General features: G+C 43.2%; 1 protein-coding gene across 1 annotated transcript; it reads left to right on the forward strand.

Moving 5' to 3' along the window:
* The first annotated feature begins 7,471 nt into the window (after positions 1-7,471).
* LOC110258304 lies at positions 7,472-11,677 on the forward strand. The gene is made up of 3 exons (XM_021081467.1): positions 7,472-7,475; positions 7,534-8,118; positions 11,616-11,677. The coding sequence occupies exons 1-3, from the start codon at positions 7,472-7,474 to the stop codon at positions 11,627-11,629; spliced, it is 603 nt and encodes a 200-aa protein (XP_020937126.1). The 3' UTR covers positions 11,630-11,677.
* The last annotated feature ends 1,476 nt before the right edge of the window (positions 11,678-13,153 follow it).

A 13,153-nucleotide genomic window follows, 5' to 3' on the forward strand; every position in this document is an offset into this window, starting at 1 on the left:
AGATGTAAGGTGGCTCCACTAATACTACCCCTTTCTGCATTTTAGTTTTGAACCCAGTAAGAAATATGACAAAAAAGAGATATGTCCCAGGTTCCTCATCTCTTAAGAAATCCACATGGAGATTATCAATTAGTAGTTCAGCTACTACACACCAAGTATAGACCATGAGTTTTTCACAAAGATACTAATAAAGCAGTATTACTACAACAGGAGGGACTTTAGAGAAGGGGAAGGAAGAAGGATTTGGTAGCAAGAGTTTCCAACTGCAGTGCAGTTCCAAGAAACTTCTAGTAGGTTGATCTGGTGTGCTTCCTGACCATGACAACTCAAAAGAATGGACTACACTAGAACAGCCACTGTTTTCAGTCATTTACTGGCATCTGCTTGGCATCACAAAGCCTCAAGACACAGTGTCATCCAGAGAGCCAGCAATGAGGGCTGACAGTCTATTTTGACCCAGCAGCAGATCAGGATGTTATAATTCATGCTAACAAACCTGCTATGGTAATTATGATTGTTTTCCTTTCTGACTAAAGTCTAGTCAATATATCGATGTATTGGCTTAAAAAACCTATTTTTCATCTGCAAACTTCTTTGTTTCACCTTCATGCTTTAAATATATTCACTCTGCAACAATACTGTATTGACAGGTATTACTTCAGTCCTTTGAAAATTTTTTGCATGGTTTTCTAGCTTTCATTTTGTAGTAAATCAGCTTTCAGTCTAATTCTCAATTTGAAAGTAAATTATTTTCTTTCTGCTACCTTTAAGATCATGGTCTTTGATGTTCTGCAATTTTACTACAATGTGTCTAGGTATAATTTTTGATGCATTTATGCTAACAGATCTGCTTGCATTATTGAATCTGGGTATCCACTTCTATTACCAATTCTGGTTTTGGTTTTTTTTTCCTTTCACCTCTATTATCTCTTTCTGGAACTCAAACTATACTTATATTCAACCTTCTCCCTCCAATTATTGGGAGGTACCTGGGGATAGATTTTGCTAAGCCAAAGGAAGAAGTGATTAAAATTTAGATATTTCTAGAGCTATCTTATATTGCCAAGGCAATAGTGAGAGTGTTGTTTTTGGTGCTAAAAATGTATGAGCATTTAGAATGGATAACTAATGAGATTCTGCTGTATAGCACAGGGAACTATATCCAATCACTTAGAACATGATAGAAGATAATGTGAGAAAAAGAATATAAATATATATACATATATATATATATGAATGACTGTGTCACTTTGTTGAACAGCAGAAATTGACAGAACATTGTAAATTTTAAAAATTAAAAAAATTTATGAGCAGAGTCTAGGCATGCTTAAAGAATATCTTCTTGTTGATACTCCAACATGCTAAGGATGAATTTATAAGATGATCTTAAATTTCTTCAAATATTGAAATTCTATTATTATTTTAAGAAAATACTGTTGAAATCATTATATTTCTAAAGCCTCAAGAGTTGTTAAATATAGTATTTTAACCTAAATCCCATGACAATAATGTGCAAAAAGGGCCTACCTTGCCATTCTTTCAAGAATGCTGAAATTAATTTAGAATGTTCTAGACAGTTGACCTTGATGTTCACTCAGCATGGATTAATGTTGACATGAATAGTACATTTACCTGTCAAAATTATTTTAGATTGCCTCAGTGTTCTTGTTAAGCTTAATCAATAATAAAACATATTATTAAAGAAGCAAATCTTCCCTCTTTAGGGAAAATAAAATAAAAGTTTCCATTTATTTTCTGTTATTCTTTTTAAAAGAATCCTTGCCTATAGGGTGTTTGAAAAGAAGAACAAATACTTCTGTTTGTCCAAATGCTTGTCTTCAGAAAGCACATCTACCACCACCACCCCAGATCTCTCATACTTCTTAGGTCATAATGTAGTTCATATCAGCCTATTTTCTCCATACTACTAAGCTGCCTTTATTACCACTTTTTTCTAAGTCAAATAAATGAAAGGTAAATGAATTAATAAATATAGCACATTTAAAACAATGCCTATTGGAAGTTCCTTTTGTGGCTCAGAGGTAATGAGGCTGATTAGTATCCATAAGGATGTGGGTTCTATCCATGAGAATGCAGGTCTATCCGTGAGGACATGGGTTCTATCCTTGGCCTCGCTCAGTGTGTTAAGGACCCAAGTTGTGATGAGCTGTGGTGTAGGTTGCACACATGTCTTGGGTCTGGTGCTGCTGTGGCTGTGGCATAGGCCAGCAACTATAGCTCCAGTTCAACCCCTAGCCAGCAAAGTTCCATATGCTGCAGTCGTGGCCCTAAAAAAAGCAAAACAAACAAACATAAAAACAAAAAAGGCCTGCAGATAAATGAGGAAGTATATGGTGGCATAGGAAAGCTCACAAAAGAAGAGTATATGACATCTTTGCCTTGTTCATGTCCTCTGGGTCATCTTTTACATTGCTGTACTTTTTACTGATGGTGGGCAGCCTTGCCTGTTCCTTATCTGGTCCAAAGGACTTCCTTAATTATTCCACAGAAACATGTTGCAGGGGCACCCTAGCTAACTGGAAGACCTGTGCTTCCTGGACTAAGAATCAGTTTGTTGAGAGTCATTGGTTTCTGCAAGGATTGTGACCTGAAACTTTTTTAAGAGTACTATCCACCTTTGGGGGAAGCATTTCTGAATTATCCATCACTAACCATTTCTTCTCGGGTATCACCATGAAACACCAATTTGCCAGTTAGAGCTGTCATTTAATTTGATACATCTCTGGATCTGGATGAAACATTAAATTGTCATCCCCACCTCCATCAGGAGTATAGTTTTAAAAACTGTAAAATTTCAAGTCTTCTGAAAACAGTATGTCAGTATATGCATGGTCCATAGCACAGTAGAATCAGCACTTAATAAGGCTCCATTGTAAAATGCTTTCAGATTATTGAATAAATAAAATCTTTAATTGAAAAAAAGTTGTATTTACTAAACACCGTTACTCTACTGTAACAGAGTTTCCATAGTACATAACTCCTGAGTGTGTCCATGTAAATGGCACCCCCTTTGGTTTTATGTAGTACACAGCCTGTGTGGCTGCAGAAAATGATCTTGCATCTTAATGTAACTGGTAAAAAGTTACCACATTTTGTTATAGACATGAGAAAAATGTTCTCATTGCATTGGTCATAAGGAAACTCAGCAACTATTATGACTACTCTGAACAACTTCCCAATAACACTAATTATTAATATGTATACGTTTTAAATCCATATTTTATCAGTGTATGTATGTATGGTAATTTATAATTCCAAAAGTTAAAACAATGAATCTCATACAAATATAAAATAAACTAGCAATTTTATTCAACTTAGGAATTAAGGAGCAAATTAGTAAGATGTAAAGATTGACTCAAAGAGAATTTGAAGAACATATATGTGTGCACACATTTGTGTGCATGAAACAAATATGTTATATAATAATACATCAGTTAGTATCTTTCATGTTTGGGGTTATCTTGTCTACATGACAGAACAAAATTCATCTCATTACTATGGGCAAATATCTTTTACAATATTAGTAGTTCTGAACAAGTTAATTTCTAACCCACAAAAATTATAAAATAGCCTACAAATACAAAGTCAGTTAAATATGTATCTTCATATAAGAACACTTCTGGAGGTTTCATAGACAATGCCGAGAAATTCTTTCTATTCAAATGTAACTCAGAGAATTACCAAGGTACGTGAATTTATTGATAGGTCTTTCTCTGAACAAACAAGTGAAAGCTGAGTCTTTTTAGTTACTTTATATTATTTTATCTGGACTAGAATATTTTATTTTGGCATTTTTTTTCTTATATAGCTTTTCAGATTCATCTTTCATGTATGATATTTGGTTTACTTATATCTTAATAGCATGTAAAAAAAAGATCAATGTACAAGTAAGTTTACCATCAAGCCACAAATATACTTAAGTAATTAAGATAAGATATAGATCTATCTACTGAGGTGGTATATAAATTGTAAAAATTTTCATAATTGCATTTTTCTTTCAGATGCCTAGGTAGTTTATTTATTTGCAAATTTCTTCCCATAGAGTTTGACACAGTCCATGCTAGTATATTTCCTTCCTACCAGTTGAGCTTAAATTTTTTTTAAAACTGTCTTAAAATGTTGTCTTTTTATAGAGATACTCACTGTTACTTCCTCCTTTCACTTCCCCCCCCTCCCTGGATTGTATACCAAGGCACTGAGTGCTTCGTATTTACTGATGGGCAGAGTCCCTGCAGCCCGAAATGTACACCTGTGGTGAGTACCTCTTCCTCTATCCTCCTGTTGCCTCTAGAGAACTCAGTAACTCATCTCCCATCTTGCAGTCTTTTCCTTGTACCTACAGTTGAAGCAGATGGGTTATCACTTTGGATTGTGCAGCCATGGAGAAAGAAGTCCTAAATTCACAGATTAGAATTTAGGCTTTTGCAAAGAAGATGTCTGTTCACTTCCAACAGTTTTTTGTGTTCCAACATGTTTTACAAGACTCTGGTTCACAGCCCAGCTAGTAACATAGAGGCTGCTTTTGTCCCCATAGCATGTGGTGCTGCTTTTTGCCTTAGTCCCCTGGAAGCCTGTGTAGAGAAAAAGATTGGTAACTTTACTCAACACCTAAGAATGTCATACTGATTCTTTGTGCAAAATGCACATATTGGTTAATGATGTTGCTTTTATATCAAGCTCTTTGTGTGACGTAAAGAGATATCTTTTCATTAAAGAATAAGAATGCAAAAGAGTTTTTCAGTATCTTTTAAAGTATATTTTTTCTCTACTTCTTCCCCATTATACCATAATACTATTAATGCAAGTTTAATGTAGGAGAAGAAAAGAAAGCAAGGAGGGGGCAGGGAGAAAGAGGAAAAAAAAAGAAATTAAAGAAAAGGAAATGGAGTCTTCAGTGAGTTTCTATTATGTGTTAGGCCTCTAGTTTCTCTTGAGAGAGAATACCGCTTATGAAGGGTTGGACTGTGAAATCACATTTCCTGGACTCAAAATCTTCTACTACTTTCTGACTAAGTAACCTTGGGCAGATTATATAACCTTTTTGTTCAGTTTTCTCATCTGAAAAAGGAAAAAATAGTGGTTGCTGACAGGATTAGGTAACTTAGTATCTATAGAACAAATGCAAAGTGATGTGAGTTTGTCTTGTTACCTTCAATTGTCATGATGATCACTCTGTAAAAAGCACTTAACATTTCAGTGACAAAAAGTAATCACATGAAAGAGCACATCTTAATAATTAACACTGCTTCTTACTGAAATACAAGGTGTGAATATGGGTTGGTATTTAGATTTATTACAAAGTAAAAGGTTTAGCCCAATTTAGAATTGACCAAGAGTTAGCCAATGTTAGTCTCCAAATATTAGTTTGTCTGTTTTTCTCATCAAGGCAGCCCTAAAGTATAGCAAGGAGAAGTAGCACATTGAAGTAACTTTCTCTCTTTTTAAGGAAGACTGATAGGAAAAGACATTTCATTTCGAGAAAACTTAAAACTCTTACTAAATCTCCTTTGTATTGTAGCCACTACTTATCTTTTCCAAATTACTATCATTTTTTCTGACCTATTTCAATTCTCTATGAAAATAGCATTAACTGCTTTTTCCTTACATGCGCCAGTCTTTCTTGTCTCTGCATTACATACTATGATGTTTGACTTGACTCTGAATTATCCTAATTGAACTTCTAAGTCATCCAAATGCAAACATTTCCAAGAAGACCAAGTCTCTCTAGTAAATGGAAACTCTTTTCTCCTGTAAATCTACTTTAGACTTGATCTGTGTGTTTCTTTTATACTGTTTACATTATTATTTTTGTGGTGAAGAGAAGGAATATTCAGTGCTTTGGATCAGTGCATTAAACAAAGAGAAAGGGGTCTTTTCCTCTTTGTTTAGAACTTGGATGTTTTGAGCATGTGTCGTACACCTGGCAGAAGTCTAAGCAACCCTTCTCCATCCTGGCAGGTGTGTGATACCCAGTGGATGGAGCTAAGGAATTTTTATAAAACTTTTTACCCAGAGAGAGCCATGTATTGCATGAAGCAGCAGGGTGCCCTCAAGAATCACGTGACCTGGCAGAGGCAGCAGTGTCCATGGCAGTGGCCAGTATCCATTGGATGAGGGGCAGGTCTGTTGGAGCCTCAAGGTACTTGGTGGTGAATGAGTCCACAGTAACAAACCTCCAAGAAGTTAATAAAAAGCTCTAAATGCCCCCGAATTCCAGACCCTGCTGGCTGCCAGTAAATAGGTAGAAGGTCACACTTCCTATTGTTCCAGGGCCTGCTATCCTGGCCTAAGTAAGATAACAGGAAATGAGTTGACTAATCGCTTATCTGGATTCTGTAAAACTGACTGGCACCATAGAAGAATTGATTACACATTGACAGCCCTAGTGACCTATCTCAACTGCAATCTGTCACTCTGCCCGGAGCCCACGCAGATGCGGACCTCCGGAGCTATTTTAAAATCCACGGAGCGCGGGGCTTTCGCTATTTTAAATTGATTGGTCCACGCATTCAATTTTTAAAATGATTGTTTGCGACGCACAGGCTTTTGTAAACCCATAAAAGCTGTCCGAATCCGCACTCGGGCCGCAGTCCCTACCCCTGCGTGGTGTATGACTGTGGGCCCCAGCGCGCTTGGAATAAAAATCCTCTTGCTGTTTGCATCAAGACGCTTCTCGTGAGTGATTTGTGTCGCCTCTTCCGGCCGGACGAGGGGGATTGTACATTTACGCCTTTCATTTGGTGCGTTGGCCGGGAAGTTCTGCGACCACCCCTTACACCGAGAACGACTTGGAGTAAGGTCCCCTTTGGATGTGTGTGTGTCGGCCGCGTTTCTGTTCTGAGTGACTGTTTTCGTGCTGTGCGCTTTCGGGTTTGCGCTGTCCTCTCAGACCGTAAGAACTGGAGGACTGTGATCAGCAGACATGTAGGGGATCAAGGCTGCCGCCCTGGGGGACGCCCCGGGAGGTGGGGAGAGCCAGGGACGCCTGGTGGTCTCCTTCTGTCGGTCAGAGGACCGAGTTCTGTTGTTGAAGCGAAAGCTTCCCCCTCCGCGGCCGTCCGACTCTTTTGCCTGCTTGTGGAAGACGCGGACGGGTCGCGTGTGTCTGGATCTGTTGGTTTCTGTTTTGTGTGTCTTTGTCTTGTGCGTCCTTGTCTACAGTTTTAATATGGGACAGACGGTGACGACCCCCTTAGTTTGACTCTCGACCATTGGACTGAAGTTAAATCCAGGGCTCATAATTTGTCAGTTCAGGTTAAGAAGGGACCTTGGCAGACTTTCTGTGCCTCTGAATGGCCGACATTCGATGTTGGATGGCCATCAGAGGGGACCTTTAATTCTGAGATTATCCTGGCTGTTAAAGCAATTATTTTTCAGACTGGACCCGGCTCTCATCCGATCAGGAGCCCTATATCCTTACGTGGCAAGATTTGGCAGAGGATCCTCCGCCATGGGTTAAACCATGGCTGAATAAACCAAGAAAGCCAGGTCCCCGAATTCTGGCTCTTGGAGAGAAAAACAAACACTCGGCTGAAAAAGTCAAGCCCTCTCCTCATATCTACCCCGAGATTGAGGAGCCGCCGGCTTGGCCGGAACCCCAATCTGTTCCCCCACCCCCTTATCCGGCACAGGGTGCTGCGAGGGGACCCTCTGCCCCTCCTGGAGCTCCGGTGGAGGGACCTGCTGCAGGGACTCGGAGCCGGAGGGGCGCCACCCCGGAGCGGACAGAAGAGATCGCGACATTACTGCTGCGCACGTACGGCCCTCCCATACCGGGGGGCCAATTGCATTCCCTCCAGTATTGGCCCTTTTCTTCTGCAGATCTCTATAATTGGAAAACTAACCATCCCCCTTTCTCGGAGGATCCCCAACGCCTCACGGGGTTGGTGGAGTCCCTTATGTTCTCTCACCAGCCTACTTGGGATGATTGTCAACAGCTGCTGCAGACACTCTTCACAACCGAGGAGCGAGAGAGAATTCTGTTAGAGGCTAGAAAAAATGTTCCTGGGGCCGACGGGCGACCCACGCAGTTGCAAAATGAGATTGACATGGGATTTCCCTTGACTCGCCCCGGTTGGGACTACAACACGGCTGAAGGTAGGGAGAGCTTGAAAATCTATCGCCAGGCTCTGGTGGCGGGTCTCCGGGGCGCCTCAAGACGGCCCACTAATTGGCTAAGGTAAGAGAGGTGATGCAGGGACCGAATGAACCTCCCTCGGTTTTTCTTGAGAGGCTCATGGAAGCCTTCAGGCGGTTCACCCCTTTTGATCCTACCTCGGAGGCCCAGAAAGCCTCAGTGGCCCTGGCCTTCATAGGACAGTCGCCCTGGATATCAGAAAGAAGCTTCAGAGACTGGAAGGGTTACAGGAGGCTGAGTTACGTGATCTAGTGAAGGAGGCAGAGAAGTGTATTACAAAAGGGAGACAGAAGAAGAAGGAACAAAGAAAGAAAAGAGAGGAAAGGGAGGAAAGACGTATACGGCAAGAGAAGAATTTGACTAAGATCTTGGCTGCAGTGGTTGAAGGGAAAAGCAGGGAAAGAGAGAGAGATTTTAGGAAAATTAGGTCAGGCCCTAGACAGTCAGGGAACCTGGGCAATAGGACCCCACTCGACAAGGACCAATGTGCATATTGTAAAGAAAAAGGACACTGGGCAAGGACTGCCCCAAGAAGGGAAACAAAGGACTGAAGGTCTAGCTCTGGAAGAAGATAAAGACTAGGGAAGACGGGGTTCGGACCCCCTCCCCGAGCCCAGGGTAACTTTAAAGGTGGAGGGGCAACCAGTTGAGTTTCTGGTTGATACCGGAGCGAAACATTCAGTGCTACTACAGCCATTAGGAAAACTAAAAGATAAAAAATCCTGGGTGATGGGTGCCACAGGGCAACGCAGTATCCATGGACTACCCGAAGAACAGTTGACTTGGGAGTGGGACGGGTAACCCACTCGTTTCTGGTCATCCTGAGTGCCCAGCACCCCTCTTAGGTAGAGACTTACTGACCAAGATGGGAGCACAAATTTCTTTTGAACAAGGAAACCAGAAGTGTCTGCAAATAACAAACCTATCACTGTGTTGACCCTCCAATTAGATGACGAATATCGACTATATTCTCCCCTAGTAAAGCCTGATCAAAATATACAATTCTGGTTGGAACAGTTTCCCCAAGCCTGGGCAGAAACCGCAGGGATGGGTTTGGCAAAGCAAGTTCCCCCACAGGTTATTCAACTGAAGGCCAGTGCTACACCAGTATCAGTCAGACAGTACCCCTTGAGTAAAGAAGCTCGAGAAGGAATTCGGCCGCATGTTCAAAGATTAATCCAACAGGGCATCCTAGTTCCTGTCCAATCTCCCTGGAATACTCCCCTGCTACCGGTTAGAAAGCCTGGGACCAATGACTATCGACCAGTACAGGACTTGAGAGAGGTCAATAAACGGGTGCAGGATATACACCCAACGGTCCGAACCCTATAACCTCTTGAGCGCCCTCCTGCCTGAACGGAACTGGTACACAGTATTGACTTAAAAGATGCCTTCTTCTGCCTGAGATTACCCCCCACTAGCAACCACTTTTGCTTCGAATAGAGATCCAGGTACGGAAGAATGGGCAGCTCACCTGGACCCGGACTGCCCCAAGGGTCAAGAACTCCCCGACCATCTTTGACGAAGCCCTACACAGAGACCGGCCAACTTCAGATCCAACACCCTCATGACCCTCCTCAGTACGTGGAGACCTGTTCTGGGGGAGCCACCAAACAGACTGCTAGAAGGTACGAAGGCACTACTGCTGGAATTGTCTTGACCTAGCTACAGAGCCTCGCTAAGAAGGCCCAGATTTGCAGGAGAGAGGTAACATACTTGGGGTACCAGTTTGCGGGACGGGCCAGCGATGGCTGACGGGAGGCACGGAAGGAAAACTGTAGTCCAGATACCGGCCCCAACCACAGCCAAACAAGTGGAGAGAGTTTTGGGGACAGCTGGATTTTGCAGACTGTGGATCCCGGGGGTTTGCGACCTTAGCAGCCCACTCTACCCGCTAACCAAAGAAAAAGGGGAATTCTCCTGGCTCCTGAGCACCAGAAGGCATTGATGCTATCAAAAAGGCCCTGCTGACGGCGCGCCTGCTCTGGCCCTCCCTGATGTAACTTAAACCTTTTACCCTTTATGTGATGAGCGTTAAGGGAGTAGCCCCGGGGAGTTTTAACCTAAACCCTAGGACCATGGAGAAGACCTGTTGCCTACCTGTCAAAGAAGCTCCGATCCTATAGCCAGTGGTTGGCCCGTATGCCTGAAGGCTAATCGCAGCTGTGGCCATACTGGTCAAGGACGCTGACAAATTGACTTTGGGACAGAATATACTATAATAGCCCCCCAATGCGTTGGAAACATCGTCCGGCAGCCCCCAGACCGGATGGATGGACCAACGCTCGCATGACCCACTATCAAAGCCTGCCTTCTCACAGAGAGGGATCACGTTTGCTCCACCAGCCGCTTCCAACCCTGCCACTCTTCTGCCTGAAGAGACTGATGAACCAGTGACTCATGATTGCCATCAATGTGATCGAGGAGACTGGGTCCGCAAGGACCTTATAGACATACCACTGACTTGGAGAAGTGCTGACCTGGTTCACTGATGGGAGCAGCTATGTAGTGGAAGGTAAGAGGATGGCTGGGGCGGCGTGGTGGACGGGACCCGCACGATCTGGGCCAGCAGCCTGCCAGAAGGGAACTTCAGCGCAAAAGGCTGAGCTCATGGCCCTCACACAAGCTTTGCGGCTGGCCCGAAGGGAATCCATAAACCATTTATACGGACAGGCAGGTATGCCTTTGCGACTGCACACGTCACACGGGGCCATCTATAAGCAAAGGGGGTTGCTTACCTCAGCAGGTGAGGGAAATAAAGAACAAAGAGGGAAATTCTAAGCTTATTAGAAGCCTTACATTTGCCAAAAAGGTTGGTCAGACCACACTCCCCCCTTCATCCATGTCCTGACTCAGCCCAGAGTGGCTGACTCTGTAACATGGTGCCCTGCCAGCTGGTTAATGCTAATCCTTCCAGAATACCTCCAGGAAAGAGACTAAGGGAAGCCACCCAGGCGCTCACTGGGAAGTGGACTTCACTGAGATAAGCCGGCTAAATACGGAAACAAATATCTATTGTTTTTGTAGACACCTTTTCAGGATGGGTAGAGGCTTATCCTACTAAGAAAGAGACTTCAACTGTGGTGGCTAAAAAATACTGGAGGAAATTTTTCCAGATTTGGAATACCTAAGTAATAGGGTCAGACAATGGTCCAGCTTTCGTTGCCCAGGTAAGTCAGGACTGGCCAAGATATTGGGGATTGATTGGAAACTGCATTGTGCATACAGACCCCAAAGCTCAGGACAGGTAGAGAGGATAATAAAACCATTAAGAGACCCTTACCAAATTGACCACAGAGACTGGCATTAATAATTGATAGCTCTCCTGCCCTTTGTGCTTTTTAGGGTTAGGAACACCCCTGGACATTTGGGCTGACCCCCTATGAATTGCTCTACGGGGGACCCCCCCCCTTGGCAAAATTGCCTCTGTACATAGTGCTGATGTGCTGCTTTCCAGCCTTTGTTCTCTAGGCTCAAGGCGCTCGAGTGGGTGAGGCAGCGAGCGTGGAAGCAGCTCCGGAGGCCTACTCAGGAGGAGACTTGCAAGTTCCACATCGCTTCCCAAGTGAGATTCAGTCTATGTTAGACGCCACGTGCAGGAAACCTCGAGACTCGGTGGAAGGGCCCTTATCTCGTACTTTTGACCACACCAACAGCTGTAAAAGTTGAAGGAATCTCCACCTGGATCCATGCATCCACGTTAAGCCGGCCACCTCCCGATTCGGGGTGGAAAGCCGAAAGACTGAAAATCCCCTTAAGCTTCGCCTCCATCGCTTGGTTCCTTACTCTGTCATAACTCCTCAAGTTAATGGTAAACGCCTTGTGGACAGCCCGAACTCCCATAAACCCTTATCTCTCACCTGGTTACTTACTGACTCCAGTACAGGTATTACTATTAACAGCACTCAAGGGGAGGCTCCTTAGGACCTGGTGGCCTGAGTTATATGTCTGCTCGATCGTAATCCCTGGTCTCAATGACCAGGCCACACGCCCCGATGTACTCCTGCTACGGGTTTTATGTTTGCCCAGGACCCCCAAATAATGAAGAAATTGTGGAAATCCTCAGGATTCTTTTGCTAAGCAATGGAGCTGCATTAACTTCTAATGATGGGAATTGGAAATGGCCAGTCTCTTCAGCAAGACAGAGTAAGTTACTCTTTTGTTAACAAGTCCTACCAGTTATAATCAATTTAATTATGGCCATGGGAGATGGAAGATTGGCAACAGCGGGTACAAAAAGATGTATGAAATAAGCAATTAAGCTGTCATTTCGTTAGACCTAGATTACTTAAAAATAAGTTTCACTGAAAAAGGAAAACAAGAAAATATTCAAAAGTGGGTAAATGGTATTGTCTTGGGGAATAGTGTACTATTGGAGGCATCTGGGAGAAGAAAGGATCTGTTCTGACTATTCGCCTCAGAATAGAAAACTCAGATGGAACCTCTGAGTTGCTATAGGACCAAATAAGGGTTTTGCGAACAAGGCCTCCAATCCAAGACAGAGGCCATCTCCTAACCCTTTTAAATACACCTCTGGATAGTCCCCCTGAGCCTACATCACTATTAAAAACAGGGGCGAAACTTTTTAGCACCTGCAATCCCAGGGAGGCTTTTTTTTCCACCACTCTTAACATCCACGGACCAGAGGGCCTAACTCTTCTGTGGTATAGGCTCCATTTGCCACCTGAAGCCTTTAATCAAACCTCTGAGATCGTATCTGGTACCTGGTTATGAAGGTGGTCATGTAATACTGGATTAACCCCTTGTGTTTCACCTGGTTTAACCAAACTAAAGACTTTGCTTATGGTCAAATGTCCCGGGTGTACTACTATCCAAAAACGGTCCTGATGAATATGACTATAGATATAATCGGCCAAAAAGAAAACCATATCCTGACACTAGCTGTAATGCTCGGATTGGATGGTCAGGCGTGGAACAGAACGGCTCCCTAATCACAGGACCACAACAGCTGGAGAAAGGACTTAGTGACCTACA

Source organism: Sus scrofa, unplaced genomic scaffold, assembly GCF_000003025.6.
Source record: "Sus scrofa isolate TJ Tabasco breed Duroc unplaced genomic scaffold, Sscrofa11.1 Contig1862, whole genome shotgun sequence".
Lineage (NCBI taxonomy): Eukaryota > Metazoa > Chordata > Mammalia > Artiodactyla > Suidae > Sus > Sus scrofa.